General features: G+C 41.5%; 1 protein-coding gene across 2 annotated transcripts in view; it reads left to right on the top strand.

Moving 5' to 3' along the window:
• Positions 1–23,157, top strand: part of LOC311255636 (calsyntenin-2-like) — a 251,594-nt gene that overhangs the window by 168,329 nt on the left and 60,108 nt on the right. For both annotated transcript variants that reach the window (XM_084350266.1, XM_084350267.1), the window contains 3 exons: positions 985–1,134; positions 20,665–20,850; positions 22,646–22,903. In XM_084350266.1, the coding sequence (XP_084206392.1) occupies positions 985–1,134; positions 20,665–20,850; positions 22,646–22,903 (594 nt within the window). The remainder of the gene's footprint in view (positions 1–984; positions 1,135–20,664; positions 20,851–22,645; positions 22,904–23,157) is intronic.

A 23,157-nucleotide genomic window follows, 5' to 3' on the forward strand; every position in this document is an offset into this window, starting at 1 on the left:
CACAGGCAGTACACAAGCAGTCGGTGTTATCTAATAATTCATAAATGCCATAAAGACACACAAGGCTATGCAGCAGCCGCTCAGTTGAGTGGGAACGCTGTTACTCACTGTCCTCAAGGCAGTTTAAAGTGTATACTTAACTTTCCTACTTTCTTTTGTTTATGTTCTAAACTACACTGAAGTCATATAAGTCAGCAAACGGAGGAGAAGTACTTTTTTTAGTCATCAGACTGAAGTAAAGTTAAATTAAAAATATGCATTTGAAAGCTGCGAGCAGCGATGGATATGGAAACATATCTGTCACACATGGATCACGACTACAATAAAATAAAGCTCATTTAGCTGTAAAAGCTCACACAGCCGTTTTATGACTCCATAAAGTCACTCTGCAAAACTCCGATGACTGAGGAACTCCACACTATTTCCCAGTTACAAGTATGGGTTTGTGGTATTTATTACAGAATAAAATGTTTCACAAAAACATTGTGCTTTATACATTTTATAATGACTTTCTGAACCACCTCATTTACTCCACTGTACATCAAGTTTTTATGAAGAAAGTTCTGAGGTAACAGCCTCACTCCATACTCCTTTAAAGCCAACACTGCATCCAATGGCACATAGCTTCATGTAGAAATTCACAGAATTCACTGGCCCGTTTGATCGGTGACCCTGTGTCAGTGAATGAGAAATTAAATGATGAATCACATAAATAGATTAGATAGATGAAAGAAACTGATTGGTTGTGGCAACAAATATGTTTGTCAGAGAATTCAAATATTTGGCTTGTCAACAAGACTCCGGCATCAAACCCAATCTGCATGTTTATACTTTTTTTTAATCCTAGCTTATCAAACAACTGGGTAACTCTACATATAGTGCCAATTTCACTGCGTCATTTATCTATGGCCATGAAATCTGATGTATTTTATCTCAGTGATTACTGACTTTGACATCTAGGTACTCTTTCTTCCTCCGCACAAGGTAACATCCGCAACACGGAGAAGCTGAGCTACGACCGCCAGCAGCAGTACGAGATCCAGGTGACGGCCTGGGACTGCGGCCAGAAGAGAGCCCTGCATAGCGTCCCCGTCCGCATTGACGTCAAGCCCGTCTGCAAACCCGGCTGGCAAGGTAGGCCTTCAGCTTTTAAATATCTGTGGAAAAAGATCCCTGGCAGGTCTGACTGTGCAGCGTTTATACATCCAGAAACGCAGATGCAATTATTTGTGTGCGATTACTAAAGTTTGTACAATATGTGTGTCAGCATGCGAGCCTGGCTGTACTGTACAGTACATGTGCACAGTGATGGAGCTGTGTGTCTTTGCCCACAGAAACACAGATGTGATTATTTGCATGTCATTACTTCAGTGTGTGCTCCCGCTTACTTCTGAATGTGTGGTACTCGCTGTGGAATGCATTATGTATTTTTCTCCGTTTGTGCTTATCACGCTGTCTGAGTCGCACCTCTCTCTTGACCTACCTTCTATATTTCTCTATCTCTATCTTTTTTACTCTATTTTGCTTTCCTGACTGTCTTTTCTCTCTTCATTCCTCCCCGAGGAATTGGCCTGTCAAGTATAGCGGGCGTGATCAACAGCACTTTACTAAAAGCACCATGACACAGCCAACCCAGCTCTTAGCACATCAGAAAGCAGTCGTGGCAGCCCTAACAAGGCCCACGGTAATGTGAAGACAAGTGTCTACGGTTAGCGCTACAACAAGAACACAAACGGCGCTCGACAAAACTGCAGACACAATTTACACTTGTCAGAGAGGGCAGCCACACGTGATGAGGGACAAACAGACACAGCGTGCAGCTTCACATGTCACCATGTGCAGTCTGCGTTGTCCTGTCATTAACAAGGTGATTCATGTGCTGGATTTCTTTGGAGTCCGGCCATTTATTGTCCCACGAGACGTGATGTTAGCGGGCTGGTGATAAACAGCGGTAAACGAGGACCCTGGCAGCAGCTCCGTGGCAGCTACTGAACCCTGCAAAAACTGTCAAGTTGTTTGGCTCGTATTCCGTCTCACAATTTGTGTTTTTTCTCAAAACAAGGAGCAACACATGCTTGTGGATTTGGATACATTTAGATGTTTCTGATCTGAGTCAGAAATTCCCAGGCACAAGGTTAAGATCTTAAAACAAGACAGAAAAATAAGAAATCAATTTGTTTTGCATCAAGACGATACATGATTAAAGGAACATCCTGAAACATTTCGGTCTAGTCTAAATAATTCTTAAGATGAGTGCTTTCTGCAGCGCAGTAACAAATGATGTTAAGAATCAGAGGAGTTCAGGTCATTAATCATACAATGACAAAGAAATAATAAAAGGAAAAAAGAAGAAAGTTTTACTCTTTGTTTTCAGTTCCAGACTGACTCCACGTAAGTAGTACAGAGTCACTGCGGCAGCACTTTGGCAGCAGGCTGTGTAGTGTTTTTTTTTGTGTGTGCTTAATGCCAAAAGCCAAAGTTACAAACAAGGATGATGGCAAATGGGATCACAGACTTCATGATGTACAATGAAAGCATTCAGAAGCTACAGACACGAGATAGAAAGCTACACATGAAAGACATTTACATCCTACGTTTTCTCACATCTCAAACACAATCAAACTTTTGAGATGCACATACGCGTCATACCCAGCTGCTGCGGGAATATGAACAAGTTCAATGCCTGCACACAACACACGTGCATTCGCACACAAACAGGCTGAAAAGAGTGACATTAACACCCTCTCCAGGCTCTCAGCGATAATCCCGTCTTTGAAGCCTGTTTGCAATATTTTTTTGTGTGCGCATTTTTCAAATTAGGATTTTCAGCACTCGATTATGGTGAGGAGATACACACAAACACACACAAGCGCAGATACACTCTCCCTTGATGAAAGGGCAGTCGTCCCTATGAGCGTTGTTTGGCAGCAGAGATGAAGGGCAGGATGGAGAGGGAGAAGTAAATGCCATGGCCACAGATCAGGGGATATTAAATAGGGCTAGTGGTTGTTGTATTAAAGGCAGCCTACTGTGGGAATGTCAGACACACACACACAGACACACACAAGACACGCTTCTTTCCGGTAAAAAACACTAATCTGTCTGTTCACATTAGCTACGGGTCTGGACAGCAGGGCTCAGATGTGTCTCTCGTGACCAATCACATGTCCTCACTTAGAATGTGCTTGTTCGCACACACATCATTACCGGTCTTGCTAGTTTCTCTTCTCTGTCTGTCTGCTGTGGACATACAGCTGGCACACGGTGGAGTCAGGTCTCGCTATGTGAGGTCACGGCTCCTCACACGGAGCTGAGCGGACTGAAGCGGGGTAGAGACAGGTGAAGTGAAGATAACTCGAGCTGATGACGGCTCACTGCGTTACGTCTTGTTTCATCTGTTCTTTACAATGCAGCAGGAATTTAGAGGTAGTAAAGATGTTGGCTATGCCGAAGCACTTTACAATTTCATGTATGGCTCCAAAGAAATGTCTGTTTGTTCATAGTGTTTTTTCTCTGTGAAACAGCCAGGTTCAGGTGAGAGTAAGGCTGTGATGTGACCTGACTACAATGCAAAGGAGAGAGAGAGAGCCAGGTGAGAATGTTGACAGGTCGAGTAGAACCGAGCGCCAACCTCCGGCTCTTACAATTGAGGCCTATGCAGAGTTACCAAAAACTGTAGCTCTTCGAATGGCCACTTGAGGCTGGGTCCAATCCCCATAAGAGCCCGTGTTAAAATGCCAAACTTTACAGCAGAAATATAAACATGTTACAGCCTGGAAGAAAAAACAGTTTGGTCCCTAAACTTAATTTATCCCTCCTTACAACTATACGGGGGTGAATTTTTGTACAACTCACTTGTTTAGATTAGATTAAGGCTTAAAGTTACACACAATTAGTGGCATGGCTGCTTTGAGTGTCTGCTCGCCTTCACCTCTGCTAATTGCATTGGACACATAATAAGTCTTTCTAGGTGGTTCATTGAACTAAAAGACCGAAGTGGAGGGACAGAGGCGAGGAGAGTACAGAGTTTGGTTTTAAACTTTTGGAATTATCTTCATTCTCTCCTGCAATAACAAACCATGGAGGTGCCAAAATCCACTCTAATGTACTGTAACTCTCTTATTTGACTGCTGAATGGAGGAGAAATGTACATTTATTGCTACTTTACATCATGAAAGTACAGAAAGGAGATAGGAAGAGAAAATACACTGCAGGATAACAGAAAAACGAGTGTCTGGTGAGTGTAACTTGGCTCAGATTGAACACCATCACACACTACCGGTGCCAGTTGTTGCTCACTATCTTGCAACTAATGTAAACGGTATTCTGGCTGTTTGAAGCAAATAAACCCATGGTCAAATAAACCCACAGTCAAATAAACCCACGGTCAAAATTCACTTATCTTTATGTCTGAACACAGATAGCCTGTTAGTGTTAGCTAGCTTGGTGGCTTCCAGCTAAGTGGACTTGTTTAACCAACTAGGCCCGCTTCAGCTCCACCTATTTGCCCATTTTTGATTCAATTAATCGTCAAAAGGGAGAGACGAGGGACAGAACAGAAAAAGAGCAAGAGCAGGCAATACCAGATGAGAAAGTGGACAAATATCAATGTTAAAGTGGCACCATGGTCACCCCACTGGCCCCTCAACTCGCGAGTGTACCCACTCGTGTGCATCACATGCTTGTAAAAAATAGAAATGTATAGCCAGCTAGCTGCTTTTGACCATCTTTCTTCAAATCTGAATCCCCTCCTCACTTCTGTCACCTCAAATGGCTGCCACTGCTCTGATGGCATTTCCATGAAGTTTCCATAGAAAACAAAAACCCCAGGTTTGGGGAAGATAGGAAGAGATAGGATTGGAGAGCAACAAGGAGAACAGAGGAGGAAAACAGAAAACTTGATTCTCAAAGTTTTTTCCTGATAGTCCAACATAATTAAAAACTTTTCAAACTATTATCTCCTATCTTGACTCTTCATCTCCCTCCCTCCTGCTGTCCACACAGAAACACATAAACATGAGCACACACACACACACACACACACAAGAAAACTAATAATGGACTGAGTAGACAGAAGGGAAGATAAGTGACAGGCCGCTGTTCAGCCTCCTCTCTTCGTTCGATAGGATGGTTATCAGTTTTATTTGGTGTTGTACAGTTTGTCTCCAACACCACAACAGACAGAAAGCTTTATGTGGTCAATCTTACAGACCCCAGGCCTGAGACGAGCGGTCTGAGCAGACAAACAGCACTGGAAAACAAAATATTTGTCTTCTGTTTTCTTGTTTCCTCTGTGAGTTTAAATGTGTAGCCGTGCAACATCATCTATAAATCCACATCGCCTGAATTTAAATTAACCTCTAAACCTTTACCACATGTTGCTGAAATGAAACAAACAAACTGTTCAGAATCAGGAAACAACATGGCATTACTGCATTCATTGTTTTGAATTTGTACATAACACCATTCATATCAGACTGTCATCCTGGTCCTGCCAACCTGCAAAGCATAAAAAGTAGCATTGTCACAAAGAAAGGAAGGAAGCTTGGAGTAGAGTTTATATGCCAACAGCTGAAATGTTGTGAAATGCATTGTCAGCTGCTTTTGTTCAGCACTGTCCCTTCGCTATTAGGCAAAAAGAAACTATGATGAGCACACAGGAGGGTTTGAAGGTGATATCTTCGAAATGTGCTCAACATTTCCTGTACAATCCCGATACACCTCTCGCCCCACACCAAACTCTCTTCAAACAGAGATTTTTCAGAGGCATACTTCAAACTGAGGGTTATGAGAACTTTGTCATGTCAATGTGTTATGGTCCTTTTCTCTATAACAAGAAGCTAACGTTACATTGTAATAGCAGATTTGTACATGACAGTCTCACATTTTGACGTATTTCAATGTTGAATTCCCCCCCCCCCTCCTTTTTATGGCATGTTACGCCTGCAATCTAACTCAGTATTACTACTCTAATATCAGTATATTGTAACTATAAGTGTCAGGGTAGGAGCTGGGGTGGTAACATGAGCCTCGGTGCTAGGGCTGTATTTCAGCGGACAACACGACAACTTAATGAATGTTCAACATGGCAAATAATGTTTGCCATGTTGAACATATTAAGTTTAACAGTATCCATCCCAAAAGAGTAATCTGCCTTAAATGTTGACTTTTAGTATTTTTATTTAAAAAATTGAACAACATCTCCCTTTACAACTTTACAAGGACACAAATATCAAACCACTGCTGAGGCACTTGTGTTGATCAGGAGCCCAATGACCCGTTTGTTTGTGCTACGAGAAAGATGTACTCAACATCCCATTAAACCTCAGTGTGAGCTCCTTACCTATAAAATATGAGCCAGGTCAGTTTTTGTCATGTATGTCCTCTACGACAGGTGGTGTAGTCACACACAATCACCCCCCCCCACACACACACACACACACACAAACGCATAAACAGTTTGTACAAACCCATCTACACTGCACGCACAGCTTAGCACAAGCCTTGAGTGACAGATCGCCACACCAATGAAAAAATAAATTTGCATATTCATATTCATCCTTTGTTTCCTTTGTGACTATGAGCCTTGTGTGTGTGTGTGTGTGTGTGTTGGTACACACACACCTTAGCATGCTGTTTCACCTCTAAACAGTCCCAAATTAAAACTGACCCCATTGGTATTGTCAAGGCAATTAGCAGTAACCTCCGACTGCAGCTCAGGTTTCCAAACTATCAGGGAATAATTAGAGCAATACAACAAAGGTGTTTGTGTTTTAGATGTTTGGATTTCACTGTCAGTTCCTTTCTAATGAGACCCATGGAAGACATGATTACAACACTAGACACTTACTATGACAACAAAAGTATTTTGTGATGTCCAATGAGGAATCATTGAAATGTTCAGTGAATATAGATACAGTATGTACCAACACAATTATACATGTGAAGCTGTTCTGAAGTATAAAAACCATGCTATACCATACTTGTTTGATGTCTCTATTTCTCTACAACATTGAAATGATTGAGTATCCTTTTGTGAATTTATAGAGTAAGGAGAGCAGAATAAAACATTTATATTGTGGAAAATGCAGTGTAGGAGATGTGACTGGTTAATAAAAATGCATGCACCACTCGACAATACTACTGGTTTGCAAAGAGGGTTTTCGAAACACGGATTGGAGCGATGTTTGCTATATGTCAGTCTCAAACGTTGGCATTTCTTTGTCCTTCAAAGTGAATGTACTCAGTGGATTTGTGTATCGTAAAATAAGTGTTTTTATTGGATATAAAAGAAGCCAGGCTATCACCCACTAAAACCTCACAGTGACATCTGTGTTAACGATGAATTGTTTAAAAGACGGTTGCCATTGAAAATGCTGAATGCACAGCAAGGAACCTCTTGTTGTCTTGATATTGTCTGACATGTAGCAACTTTGACATGCCAAATATGATGCTTTCACACTCACACATATGCAGCTCTTGTTCTTGTTCTCTTTAGTTTCATCTGAATGTTCAGGCTGTAACAGGTGTGAAGTGAAGCCTATCAAACCAGGGGGTAGCACTTGTGCTAATTAACACACAAATCAAACAGAGAAGCTAAACCAGTTCCAAAATGAAACTCCACTGTGACAGAGCAACAATTAGTGTTCATGGTAAGGTTGGTGAAAAAAGTAAATGGTACCCCTGTGAGGCACAGTTATGTTTTCTCTCAGTGTTCTGTCACAGATTGCAAATAGTTGTATTAAACGACTTGATACTGGAAGCAAAAAGTGCTTGCAGAGCACAGAAGCACTTTTCTAACTCCAGTTTTGCTTCCAGGTCGTGCAGTCCACCACTCATGCACATTAGTTCAAGGGAAATAATTGACCTCGTTTGCAATTGCAGGTGCAATTGCCTCGCTGCTTCTTGAATTTTTTTCACATTGAATACAAACATACCTTATCAATAATAGTAGAATAATGAAGCCAGCAAACTGACTGATAGTCCATCATACAGTGATTTCTACCCAAGGTTTGCATTAGCTACCATTAGCCAAAGGCTATTGGTCATAACAGACTAAATAAGGCTGTCGCAGCTAAAACTCTAAGTGTATTGACCTGATCAGATATGTTTTATTGCTCCACTATTAATTTATACGATTCTGAGACTCGCTCACTTTAAAGGTTAAAACGAAGCTAAACAAACACTTGCAAACTAATAAAGTTTGGTTGGATCAAATATGAACTTATTATTTTTTGCCAAAAGGGCATCAGAGACTCTGTGACAGAGAACAGTGTGTCAGCAGTAAAGTTGGTGGAAAGTTGAGAGCCAACCTCAGGTAGAGTATCTGAGATCAACACAGGCTCTCAGGCATTTTCTTTCTCCGTTTAAGTCAGGGAGATGCATTTTCTGCTTGACTCAAGCGAGTGTGTGTGTGTTCGTGCGCACGAGTGTGAATGTGTGTTGCCAGTGGTCCCGATCTCTGATACGAGTAGGAAGAGGATAAATTAAAGGGAGGAAGAAGGAAAATAAATGGTTCTGCACTTCCCTCTCCTATTTCCTCTAACCTCCTACTTTTCTCCTGCTTCCTCTCTAATCTCAGACTGAGGCTGTCTGGCTGCTGCTTTAGCACTTTTCATGCCCTCCCTGGTATTAGCTTGTTTTTCCTTATTACTTTCATTGCTTCCTTCTTACCTTTCGCCTCTTTGTCTCTGTCCTGCATCTTTTTTTTTCTTACTTTGTTCTCTTTCTTTCTTCTCTCCTTTGTTGGTACAATTATTTATTTCGCTTTCCCTGTCTTTCAGCACATCTTTCCACCTGCCTTTTTCCGTTCACCCTCATGTTCATGTTTCTTTCATTCCATCCACCCTGTCTTCTCTGAAATGCAACTAGTTTGAAGTAGGAATCCAGTAGTCTCCAGTGTAAATCACAGTCACTGGAGGCTCCTCTTACTTCACCTGTCACTGTTATTGCATTACTCCACAACACACACACACACACACACACACACACACAGACACTGTCACAGGGATTGACTTGTGAACCCTTCCCACCCTCGTCCCTGGCTTCAGGCAGGAGGGATGGATGAATGGTGGCGGGGGTAAAAACATAGAGAGCGGCCTGACAACCCGGGTTCACCTTATTGTGTCAGAGGAGAGCAATTGCTGGATAAAGAGGAAATGTGTGTGTGTGTGTGTGTGTGTGTGTGTGTGTGTGTGTGTGTGTGTGTGTGTGTGTGTGTGTGTGTGTGTGTGTGTGTGTGTGTGTGTGTGTGTGTGTGTGTGTGTGCTTGCGTGTGCATGCGTTTGCGTCTGTGTGTGGGTAGAGGTGTAAGAAAGAAAGGGAGAAAGGTAGTCCACACTAACACATTCTTTCTCCCAACACGTTAAATATGACATCTTGGTCAGTGGCCTATAGCTACAAAATATGACACTCCAGGACCAACCCTCTAGTGTCATTTTGCATGTGAATGGCTGCACTGTAAAGTTAACAATTATATATGCAATGTTCAGTTAGACATTCAGAATAAAGCCTACTGACAAAGAGTCAGACAAACATAAGGCTGACTCTTTGTCTCACTCTTTGTTTATTAGGCTTTTGGCCTGTTATTAACATTGGTCTTGGCCTTGGTTTTGTTGGGTTTAGACACAAAAACTACTGAGTCCGGTTTAGGCATCAAAATGATTTGGTTACACACCTTGTTCACACACACAGATGTATGTACACCGACACACTCACACACACCTTTGTAAGAGTGATTACACTTCCTCAGTCCTTGTCTCGCTGTCTGGTGAGATTAGAGTTTCCTTCATAGTGCCCCCTCAGTGTCAAGGCGACATTGGGCTATCACGATTACAAAGACAAGGAGAGAGACAGGGAGTAAGAGCGGGAAATGTGAGAGGGATAAAACAGCAGAGTTCAGGGAAAAGATAAAAGGTAAGTTTTTACATCTGGAGCAAAGGTTTTGTCCAAGGGATGGATTTTAGGCATCCAGGTTTCGTCAGGCTGGTGCTGCAATCTTGCAGACATATAGCGGACGGCTGTGATGTCGATCTACAGTTACTTCCTGACCCTCACCTATGGCTATGAGCTTTGGATAGTGACTACAGAGCAACATGCTGGAAAACCTCCCTGCGGCAAACATGCTGCAGGGATTACAGTGTATATCCCAACTAGCCTTGGATTCCCTCGGGATCCCCTGTGAGGAGATGGGATGTCTTGTGTAGTCTGCTTAGTCTGCTGCCATCATGATCAGCATGAAAATAAAGTCTTGGAAAAGAGAAGATGGAGAGCCTCAGAAAACACTTTTTGGCTCCTTTTAACTGATGGAGTTTCTCCACTCTAAATGCCCAGGATTATATTGTCATTTCCACTCAATCCTCAAATGTGGCAAAGGCATTAGAGTTACTCTAGATATAGTATTCTGACGTTTAATAGGAGGCTCCCAGCAAAGTGAGAAATATTGTAATTTCTTTAGAAACTTTCCCATTAGAGACTGCAAGACTATTGTAATAGAAAGTATTTATGTCAACTCAGGTGCTGCACAGAGCAGAGCTGTGTTTTCAGGCTCTTTTGGCGGATCACAAAATTATGCTGTGACATTTGAAATGTAGATGAAAAGATTAAACCTCTTTTAAATGTATATAATTGGAGTCAAAGATTTTCCTTCAACTCTCATATTTCTTATGCATTATGACTTTGTCCCAGTTAACCCCTCCTAAGCCTGTTAGCTCTGTGCTCCAATAACAGCTGAGCAAGGGGGACTTTTAATCAGTTAATTCCAGGCTACAAATAACTATTTAGATGTTCTCTACATTCATTTACATACACTATATACACTTTTTTATAGTCATTATATATATAAGAAAACAACATACTTACTTTCTGACTTGATATGGGATAAATGCATCATTTGGCATCTGCAACTTTGTAATGCCACTGCTCTTTTCAGAAAAAGAGTGAAAAATGTCCCTGTACAAGTTTAATACTTTATTTTTCTTTCTGGAGCTTTCTCACCACTACCTGTGATTTAATTTCAAGCAATTTTCTTTGTGTATTGCAACATGGGAATATAGTGTACACAAACAGCACACTCAGGAATCAACTGAGCTTTGCTATGCATTCTGATATTGTTAAGTACATTTTGTTAAACCTCACCACATACTCAAGGTCCACTGAGAATTAGTAGATATTGTGGAATTGGGACACTGGCCAGGTTTTCATCCAAATGTAGTGCAAACTGTTACCAAGTTTTCAGAAAGTGGCAAAGTAAAGAGTGTTTTATTCCACTACTTTTATAGAAATATTAGGAGCTGGTTCATTGAGATAAACATGAAGTGGTGCTAATTCTCCAGTAAGGTGCCATTAAACCATTGCAGAAAAAGAGGACACAAGGTGATGCATTTAAAGACAGCCGGTCTCAAATGTCCAACACATCCTTATACCAATCCGACTAAAAAGGTTGATGGCCAGTGACTCCCAAAACGGCATATATCACTGTTCTCATAACAACATGACCGCACCAGTGACAGGCGTTCAGGACCTTGTCATAAGCTTGCGTTCGGTTAGGTTTTGGCAACAAAACCACTGGGTTATGTTCAGGAAAACATTGTGGTTTTGTTTAAAGTTACTACATTACCTCTGTAACTTCAATTACAAACGTACCTATGTTACGTAAGTAAGTTACGTTTTTAATACATGATGTTATTTCATTATGTGAGTAAGTTTAAAGACCTCATCATTGACCTCTGGTTTCACACTTGACATGAACACTGGTGTCCTGAATGAAAGTCCTGTGGTTGTTTAACCTGATCGTCTATCCCAGACCTCCTCCCTATGCAGCTTGATGCTCTTTATACTCCTTACTTCCTCCTGTGCAGCTGTAATAATTGCTCTTAAGATTTCTATTTTATTGATACTAAACACTTTCAGCCCATCAAAGCATAAAACGTTTTAGCAACATTTCAAATTCTACTTTTAGTTTTCTCCACAGGTTTTCATGTGCAAATTCAAAATGTGCATAAAAACAGGTTTATGGAAATGCACTGACTGTTTAATCTGTAAAGGTCGGCGGAAATAAGCTGTAAACACAACAATGGCATAATATCATATCACCTCGAAGTTGATATGACAATCTTGTTTGCAGACACATGAGGGGAATTTCCAACTCTTTAGGTCCTAAATTCTCCACTTTGTCCATCAGCTACTGCCAGCTTTGTTTGTCTTCTGTTCGGTGCTGAGCAGGTAGTGTATTGTGTTGGGTTTTTTTTACATTTTAACTGAAAACAGCTGCCTGCTGTGTCTCTAAATTACACTATGAGAGTAGCGAGAATGAACAAAAACAGTAAGGTTGAAAACTGCATTAAAGAGGCAGAACTTGCTCTACTCAAGGACAGCATTTGAGGAGCCTTCCTCTATCTAGATGGAGAAAATGTGGCTCCTATCACTGAACATTCAGACAGGAAGAAAGATTCCACTCTCATCTATTTGTCATTCAGTCTTTTGCCTTGTTTTCACTTTTTTCAGCCGCCACCTTTACATGCCCTACATTTTTCTGTCGCAAGCCTTGAGCTCCGAAGAAACAAGGAAGAGCTCTCTGCGCACTCAAGAAAGTAAAAAAAAAAAAAAAAAGAGGCTCTTGTATGGTGCACAAAGAGCATGCATGAAAGCATTAAAATGAATGCTTTTGGGGCATTGTAGGGTAAGTGAGAGAGAGAGAGAAGGATGGCCAGGAAAGAGGAGTAGAAATCAGAAAGATGGCACTCACTGAAGAGGAGGGAGATGGAGGCGGAGAGGAATGGGGAGGAAAGGAAGGCAAAGAGGAGCAGAGTGCTCTTTTAAATGGAAATTGGCTCTCTCACTGATGGCTGGGACGAGTAATGACGACCCCCCCTGACTACTTGAACGTAGTGTCAGCATTTTTGCACGCACACACACTCACACACACAATATTCACACAACCATCATCCCACACGTCCATGCAAGAACTTACTGATGACACACACACACACTCTTCCACACCCTCCAGAGACGAGGAACAGCGTGAAAGTGTGATGATGCATCATTTTCTTAAGCACCTCTATCCATCTTCCCTTCCTCACCATCTCTCACTCTCTGCTTTTCACACTCTTCATTTTCAGGAGGACGTTGGAAACTTACCTCAGCTCTATGTCTGTGCAGATACAGCAGTGCAGATTCCTACATCTGATTTTTCTGCATGCAAACACAGAACTTCTGAGACACTATCTGTGTGCCAATATCACATCCACATGTAATCTCTCATGATCTAGCAGGATGACAAAGTAGTCTGTCTCCCTGCAAATACCAACAAACTTTGGAGGTTCTTCAAAAATCATTTTATGGTATGTTGTGTTATTGCATGAATGCATCCAGTGTTTTTTTTACATTTGCTTTTTACCATTTCTTTATTTATTTATTTATTTCGGCATGTTATTAGACAGTCATCATCACACATCATCTTAGTTGTTGTTATAAGTTTTCGAACTGAATCCCTCCAGAGATCAACAGCTGAGGTGGAGGTGCCAGTGAAGTACAAGTGATTACACGTGAGCTTTTCTTCAGCGACATGCCCAGATTTACCTTACGAGGCGGCTGGATGCACAACGTCACAAGATCACATGAGAATCCATTTAATCTCATATTATGTGTTCTGGTCAGAACCACAATTGCTGCAGTAGAGCTTTATATTAAGGTGATAGTCTATTGATGTGGGGTTGTATGAATTATCCCTAGTCAGTGTATTACCTGTAGTAGATGACTGTCAGCTGTGGAGAAGCAGCACGTAGCACCGGCAGAGATGCAGAGCATCGTACTACTAAACAGACATTAACTTAGCCACCTAAAAGAAGGGCTGCCTAAAAAAAACATATATCTGTTTAAGCATATGCCACATTTTGAACATGTTTGGTGCTTTACATTGCTGTCAGACAGCTGCTGAAAGTCCAACCCAAACAGCTGACCTGCTTCGCAATACAGTGGTCTTTTAGGTGGCTAAAATAGGTCTCGTCCTGTTTAGCAGTACAATGCTCTGCTCACTAGGGATAAATACCTCATACCCCCAATTTGTCCCTTTAAGATCATAGAAATATGCGTTAGTTAATACGTAATAAGACCTTATAAGTTCTTATAAAATGTTTATTAACATTTGTAAGACTAGCGCTAATAATAGCATTATTAAACACATTTGTTGTTAGATCATAGACAGTAAGCACAAGTGATAGTTCATAGACAAAAGCCTTCTGAGTTTCTTATAATTGTTATAGCATTACAAATATGTATTGAGTTTAACTAACTTACATATTATGCCAATGTAAAACCTTAACTAAGCTTTTTAGTTTCTTTATTAAGATTAATATATCATTTTTTATTTATTGGCAGTTCATTGTGCGCTTATTAAAAGTTAAGTAGGCTTTTTGCAGCAGGATCTAAAGCATGATCAATGCCGTCTTAAGGTTAATAAATTATTATTATATACCTTTTAACATTTTTTTAAGCTAATAATTAAGGATCATTAAAAGGACCTCAACATAAAGCATTGCAGCTCTTTAAGAGGTTAGCATAGATGCTGCTACAGCATCAGTTACTACCTCATATGGTTTGCTGATCTGATTTGTTGAAGTTGGTCAGTGATAGACAGATTGTTCATCCAATTACTTGCCTGCGATCCCATAATTGTCAAAGTCCAGTACAACAAGGATCAAATCCGATAAAAACACAATAATGGTGACCCCAGAGTATACTATACAGTATGATCATAAATTGTGAAGGCTGCCATTGTGTTTTACTGGCTATCACTCCTCAGTGATAATGTAGCACCATGTCCATAATCAGAATTGTAGAGATGACTGAAGATCATTCATTCAAATTTAACATTTAGATCATGATCATATTGACAGTTTCACACATTTTCATCTTTTCATATGCAGGTTGTAATGAAACTTGCAAAACCTGCACACACACTCACATTAAAGTGTAAATTTTTATATGATCAGAGCCCCGGTGAGGAGTTTGTACTCCTTCACTGGTGAACCAGCTCCACATGGTGGTTTTCATGTCTGCCTTGCTTCCTCTGCCTTTCGTTTTCGTCTCATATTCACAAAGAGAGAAACTCTTGAGTCCGCTGTGTGAGTTCTGTTCAGTGTACTGCAGGCAAGCACACAACTCAATAGAGACCAAATAGCTTCTTATTAAACCCACACTGCTTTTAAGACAGCTGAGCCTTAGTGCAAGTCTGTGTGTTTTTGTGCCTGTGCATCTGTAGTGAGCGTATGTATGAGTATGTGTGCGCTGAATGCATTTATAGTTCTGTCGGCTTGTAGGCATCTAAATCACATGCTTTCTGTGTGATTTCTGGACTTAAGTCTGTAAGTGTAAATGTGTTCTCCCTGTTTGTACTGACAGTGTATTCAGGAGCTCATGTTGCACCTGTGAGTGAAAGCTTCAGCTGCAGCAAGGTCCTACAGAGACTCTTAAAGAGGGCTAAATTATTTAGAGGGGACACAAATGCTGCTCATTTCTGCAAGATTACAGGAACCACTGCTTCATACAAGATAGCAGGCCTTGAAATAGACCCTTTTATGATGGCTGAGTGCAGACACTTGTTTGAATGGCAATGCAAAATGCTCTCAGTGGACTAAAATATAGCGATGCAACCTGTGTAGTGATGCTGCTGAATAGGACTGGAAATGACAGGTTTTATACATATACATATAATTATACATATATACATTTATATGCAAAACATATTTTTTGTTGCTTAGGATTAAAATGAACCCCTCTATATCAGTGTGCAAGTAAGTGTCGAAAGAAGTATACATCTCTTTCACTTTGGTAAAACTAGCAATACTAAACAAGTGTTTTCAAACTCAAATGTTCATGAGTATTGGCAGCAAATGTTCTTAAAATATGAAAATAGTAAAAGGGTGGACATCATGTTTTATTTTGTTAATGCTAAATCAAAGAACAAAATAAGATGTTTTTCATCCTGTCCGGTGGAGATGAAGCTACTGATAACTGCTTTTTATACAGTTGGCTATTTTAATCAAAAACAGTGCATTATATTTTATAATCTGATCACATGCTTTGTATGAAAACTCTGACTCTGAAAACATACTAGCAGCTATAGCAGCTGACATAAATGTAGTGGAGTAAAAAGTGCAAAGCACCATTAGATTCAAATACTCAAGGAAAGTACAAGTACCTCAAAGATCTTTTAGAAAGATTGAGAGAGCTTAAATAAAACACGAAAATATTCAGTGTAGTCTTTTCACGCACACAGAGCAACATGAGTACTGTGCCATTATTTCTATGTCAAACAGTTATAAACTGGCAAAGGCGGAACTGCCAAACAGCAAAACATTTCAATTTAAATGGAAATACCTCTGCCCGACTGGAAAAAACAACAGGAAAAAAAATAAAAACAGTAAATATCCCAGTATGGGTGCACAAGTATCAACAGTCAGAGAGAATGTGTTATGTCATCATTAGCACGAGGTTTCTCTCTTTTATGAAAGGATCTGGTATTGAATCACTGTGAATGCATCAATCCTTAAGAATTATGGCAGGAAGAAGGATGGTCATATAATTTTGGTATTGTTTTTTTGTCTTCCACAAATGAAAACATGGAGAAAATGTGCTGTTATCAAAGATTTGAAGAGGACAGATTCAAAACAGAGATGTGTTTCTTTGTGTGGACCCTGTAAACACACTTCAGTACAGTCGAGTAGGTTTTTGGCAAAGACCCTCTTTCCTTTCTATTGCTGCAGTGGTTCCCATTCTTAAAGACAAATGCCACGGCCAGATATTTATCACTGATAAGAGGCTATTCGTATGGGTCTTATCTAAAGGTAAGGCACAAAATGAAGAATAAACTGTTTTTGCTTTGTGGGGAGAGTGTATCTTTCCTTTTTTTCCTTTTCTAACAGCTCATATTTCTACTTCAGTTCTCCCACACTGCTTCAACACCCCCTACCTCAGACCTTTACAATGGAAGGGAGTTGTGTCTCAAAAAGAAATGTGTCTTTTGGTGTGAAAGAACATCTGCTACTGTACTTGGTCTTGTGATTTGTTGCATGATGAGTTGCACCCACACTCCTAGTTGCTCCCTCCATGCGCCTGAGCCCATCCCTCACCCCTGTGTTTACATTTATCATCAGCCTCTGTCACAGTGGGGACACTCATGGGCCATTTATCTTGTGTTTTACAGTAAACCTCTTTGGGTAATGGGCATCGGGTGGTGTAAGGTTTGGATCCAATACACTGACCTCCAGCACTACACACTGATACAAACTGATAAGGGACCATTTGAGGACCAGCAATATATATCGGCAATCAAATCATAAAAACATGATTGTCACAGCGTACCAGCTACAGGCGTACTGGACCTTTGTCGTACAGGTTTAGGCAAGGAAACTACTTGGTTAGGTTTAGGTAAACACCATGTTTTGGGTTAAAATAACTACTTTTCCTTTAACTAATTTCAGTTACGTTATGTACCTGACATCACTTAAATACATTAGTGAGATTGACTTTTGGTTTCACATGGAACATAACAGCTGTCGCCTGGATGACAGTCCTGTGCTTTTTTATCCCAACCATCCACCTCATCCACCTAATGCTGACCTTTGCTCTTACGTACTACTTCACATGACAGAGGTCGCCACCTTACATCAAAATGGTTCATGATAAACTGCTTTCACAGTTGACCTACAGTATATGGTCGTTTCCCTGGTGAGGGCAGCCTGTATCCATCGAGCGGGCAGCTAGTGTAACTAAAAACCAGTGGGGAATGGGAATGCCACATGACAAGCCAAATCATATGATAGGTGATGAATTTAAATTATGTGTTCTATGCTGTGGCAAGAGACAGCCTACCTTAATCTATCTGAAAGTACCATGATTAGTGAACTGGTCTCCACATACAGACCACAGGTGTTCACACTAGGGCTTTGACATTTGCCCAAAAAATCATATTCGAACTTCGTTTGTTTATTAATATTAATATTCGAATATATTCGAATATTTATTGATAATATTTTGATCATTAAATGCCTCCAGTAAGACCTATATTAGTATCAAAAGAAAGTCGTTTTTCTGTTGTTCTATGTTCTGTCCACCAGAGGGCAGTGTATCAATCAATAGACAGAAAAGTGTTGACAGGTGGGCTCTCAAGTTGCTGGTCGTGGAGTGGTCGATAAGTTTAGTCTTACATATTTTACAAATAACTTTGTCCTTTCTCATTATTTTTCCTTGTTTCAGGAAACCAAAGAAGCGCCACACATTACTCCTTAAATTTTCCGGCGTGTATAGTTCTCCTTCCGCACTCGCAGCCTTTTGCTCCGCCATTTTTTTTCTGTGAAAGAGTGTAAACAGGCGTCAGGCGCTAACGACGTGATAACGTCATCAGTACAGAAGCCCCAGGTGATCAATGCTCATGAGCTCGCGTTTCACAAAACAGGCTGAAAAAAGCCTCGAATCTGGATTGAAAACTACGTTTTCAGGCAAACACATTTACCAAAAATAATGCTTATTATAGGTTCGAATATTTAGAAGCTGCCCGATATTCGTTCGAATATCTTTTTTTTTTTAATATTCGAATTATATTCGAATACCGAAGTTCGATGTCAAAGCCCTAGTTCACACCATGAAATGAAAAACTCCTAAGAGGTGATGAGAGTCAGACCACCTCAGAGTCAGCACCTTTCACACTCCCTCATGTTTGTCCAGAGCTCTCTAACCCATAAACCTTAATCACCTACTTCCAAACTCAACCCAACCCTTCCTCACATATGCACACTATATCCTCAACCCATTACCCCTCATTTATCCTCCACGTTCCCTCACTCCCTTTAATGCATGCGTAACCAGCAGGCTCTGCCTCATCCTCCCCTCCCTCTCTGGATGCGGAGCTTGGCAGTGTTAAAGCCAAGTCCTCGACAGGTCATTTGACTCTCAGTTGTCGATGGAGTATGTTATTACCAGAGCACCTGCTACACCCTTTCTCCAGTCTGAAAGGTGCAGCGTCATTCCTTTACTCAGCATGGCACAGCAAAAACAAAGGGCAGAAAACAGATTCAGCAAACACATAACCAACTGGATCCAAAGGTTATCGCGGTCTTTCTATATCACCTATTCACTGCATTCATTCAGAGACATTACATCAATTACTGTAACAGAGGATTATAAGTAAGAATGATAACATCGCCTAATAGCATTTTACATGACATACCATACAACTGATTTTAAAGGGAAAAAAACAGAAGCATAAAAACGAAAAAATTAAATTTTACTGTACAGGTGTCAGGCTATTTCTTGGTTCGGAGCAGTGACTTCCAGGAGTTCCTGGATTGCTGTTATTTGCCGTAGTTGGACCTACACAGCAGAACGAGGTGATATGATTACAGGTATCAACAGCTAAGAGGACATAGACATATACAGTATACAGTACATACAGTGTACAGTAATTGCGTATAAAAAAAGAAATGTGTGCGAGAAGAAGATACAGGAACCTTTTGTGTTTTTGTCCCTTTTTTTGCGCCCATGCACGAGTCTTTGTTCTCGTTTAGCTCGCACCATTGTTTGTGCCTATTCTCATCACAGCCACTGACAATCCCATAGTAACAGTGCTGCTGCAGCAGCCCACAGCACTCGCAGTCTGGAGGAGGTAAATCAACTACAAAACAGATGCAGCGTGTGTGTGTGTTTGAGCATGAGGTGGTGAGTGTGTGAGGAAACAAACATGGCAGATTTAACAGGCTGGTGAGCAACAAGGAGCTGCTCCCTTTCTTCTTCTCCACTCAGCTCAGCATCATGCTTATACCTCCAGCTCCTTGCTAGCAATGCTTGACAGATGGATGGATGGATGGATGGATGGATGGATGGAGACTCATTTGTGTGTATTAGGAAGCAACATAGATTGGATAGGATGGTTCAGAGTTCGGTGCCCAATTAAGTTTGCGGTGGTATGGTTGGCTATTTCACTGCTGTATGACGGAAGAAGGTAACGTGACTGACCGGCTTCCGAGTAAGAAAATGTTGGAAATCTATGTTGACAGCGTTCATGGATATGCCGGGTACACTGTTTGAAACTGAGATAATGAGTGAGACTGGCTCACTGTAAACAAATCTCATACAAACACTGAACAGGTGAAATAATTTTGCAGTTCATTCTCTTGCTATCTATGGAGGAGACTGTGCCGACGAACACAAATTCAGCACAGCGGCTGGGATAAATGAAGGGAAAAGCACAAACATCCCCGCCGCACAAAATAATAGCCTGCCATGACAGTAAACGCAATTCACAGCTGACAGGACAGACAGTGACAGCATAATGACTACTGACGCTAATGCAGGTACTGCACTGCACTCCAACAACAATGCCGCAATTTCATTAGCCGGGCACATTCTGCCAGAACGACATTGAGTTGTGACGGCAGAAATATCGGTGACAGTGAAAAATTGGAAATGGAGTCTTGTTTTGATGGTAGCCTAAATGGACAAAATGAGGTGAACAATAACAAAAGCAAAAGTAGGCTTGTGAAAATCAGATATCATTTCAGATAATGATCTGCAGCAGGGCTGTGTGTTCCACACCGGAGGACAGACTGCATTTAAATCTGTCTTCTCTGCCCTGCCTAACACTAGCACTCTGTCTCCCTCTCTCACCAGGTTGGAACAAGCGAGTGGACTATGAGCCAGGAACAGGAAGTAAGCAGCTGTTTCCTAAGATGCACTTGGAGACCTGCGATGGGCCGCTGTCGTCGGTGAGGACCACGGTGGAGCTGCAGACCAGCCACATCGGGAAAGGCTGCGACCGTGAGACCTACTCTGAGAAATCTCTACAGAAGCTCTGTGGTTGGTTCTGTTAAAAAAAAAAATATATATATTTTCCGTTGTGTTTTGATTACCATAATCATGCTGCTGCCACCAGAATGACAAGCAGTTTAGATTGAGTGAGCATTTCTGGCATGTAGCAGTAAATCACATGAGAGTTGGACCTGTGGCTATTAGGGTGGTGGTGGATATGTAAAATATACGGTGGATGGCTGATCAAAGATAACTTCTGACTGAGGCTGCAAACTGAAAGTCAGTGCAGTGAATTAGAAGTAAGTTGCTGTTAAAAGCATCAGTGGAATCCTCGGCCTGAGTACCAGGGTCAGACAGGGCCTGAGGCGCCTTCCTCTGCCCTTTTTAAACCAACATCTGAAAGCTCCTGGTCGGTGTTGCTTCCTTATCTCCGCTTGTGTCCCTGGTAAACCCCTATGCAAAATGAAGGCACCAGAATAGCAACTTAAAGTTGTGTCACTAATGATGTGACAGAGCGAGGGCATTAGTCGCCTCGGCTGCAGCCATGCTCTCTCCTCGGTGACTGATGAACGGCCGAGCTGCCGCGTTGGTGCCCAGAGCGCCAACAAAGCAGCCGAGCCTTTACGTTCCCCCCTTCTCACCCACACGGCACAGCCAGCAGGGGGGCTGGAGTCATCATCTTTGACTAACGGCCTTCACAAGCGCCATTTCGGCTCATCTGAATGCATAACGTCCCTCCCTGCCTCCCCTGGCGCCCAGTCCATGCATGGTTTACCACTAAAGAGTCCTTTTCAGGCACCTCATAATCGTTATCTGATAGCGAATAGAATAAATTGTAATTGCTTTTTTAAAGCACAATCAATTTGAGATAATGTACAAAGACATCGGGCAGAGAGAAGGCTGCAGCTGGGTGCTGGAGAAGTCGATGCTTATTTATTTACTGAGGGAATCTAATTACTGGAGTCAAAACGTTGACACTGGCATGGGTGCGAGGTAGAGAAAAACAGAGCTTTACAGACGGGGAAAAACATCAATTAATGTGATAATGTTGTGTTTTCAGCAGGAATGTACAGATGTATGTTGCATTTGTTGGCACGGACAAGGGAGACATTTTTTTCCCCCGGAACAGCATGGTTCCTACATCGCTTTGATTTATTACCATCCATAAGCTGTTACAAATGATTTATAAATGTAGTTTAGCCCATGAAATGCATTTTTCACTGTCACACAGGGGACAAAGATAGATCAGTAAGGGCACGTCAGATACATTCAGGAACAAGGTGAGCGACAAGGCAAAAATAACGTTCGTCAAGGTGACAGTTGGAAAACAAAGATCGTTCGGGACTCAACATATTGAGGTTACCGTGTCAGAGGAATGATGGAGTTGCTTTTAAAGGGAAAGAGAGGAAGGCTCAATGGATGACTCAGTGCACTGCAGTACTGATCAGTGTGTTTTATCAGGATATATAGGCATCCTATAACCATAGGTGTCAGCTGTAAACACGCGCTGTCCCTTTGCTGTTCTCTTTGTGTTACCATAGCACTCGGTCAATATGTCCGCTCTGTTTCCATAGAGGCGCATTTTAGTGGCGAGCTATGTTGTGAATTTGTGAACGGTGACTCACATCTATTTCCTTTTGAAAGTCAGTTTCATTTGCGATGAATCAATAGCCACATCCTCTATCCATCTCGGACCATTGATTACATATTAAGCCCTGCCATCTGCCTTACTCATAAGTAATCATAGCCAAGGTTAGGCCAATATCCACTGCATCTCTGCCATGATTGTTATTGACACATCTTCTGTCGCACCTCTTATTTGTTTCCACGGCGATGACCCCAGGGGCCTCCTCGGGCAGCACTGACCTTCTCCCTGCCCCAAGCGCTGCCACCAACTGGACAGCTTCCCTGGTGACTGACAGCGGCAGGGACAGTGACTTGATCTTCAGGTTTGATGGTCGTCAGGCAGCTAAAATCCCCGACTGGGTGGTTCCTCAGAATCTGACGGACCAGTTCACCATAGCGACCTGGATGAAGCACGGGCCCAGTCCGGGGCTCAGAGCTGAGAAGGAAACACTGCTCTGTAACTCCGACAAGACAGGTGAGTGAGTGCCCGACAGGCGTGGGCTGATATATTCTTTATTTTCCATACTGTCAACAAATCATGAATAACAAAAAACAATGGCTCCCACTTACTTTATCCAAGTGTAACCAAAGCCTGATATATGTGTATCCTTTCCCTCCGTGCCGTAGAGCTCCACTGTTGCACAAAAACAAACTCAATGAGCCATGCAGTTACACCAGGTGACATCTTCCTTCATTTAAATGAATAATGCATAAAAAACGACCAGACCT

The sequence above is a fragment of the Pagrus pagrus genome, assembly GCF_965226575.1.
Source record: "Pagrus pagrus genome assembly, chromosome: 4".
NCBI lineage: Eukaryota > Metazoa > Chordata > Actinopteri > Spariformes > Sparidae > Pagrus > Pagrus pagrus.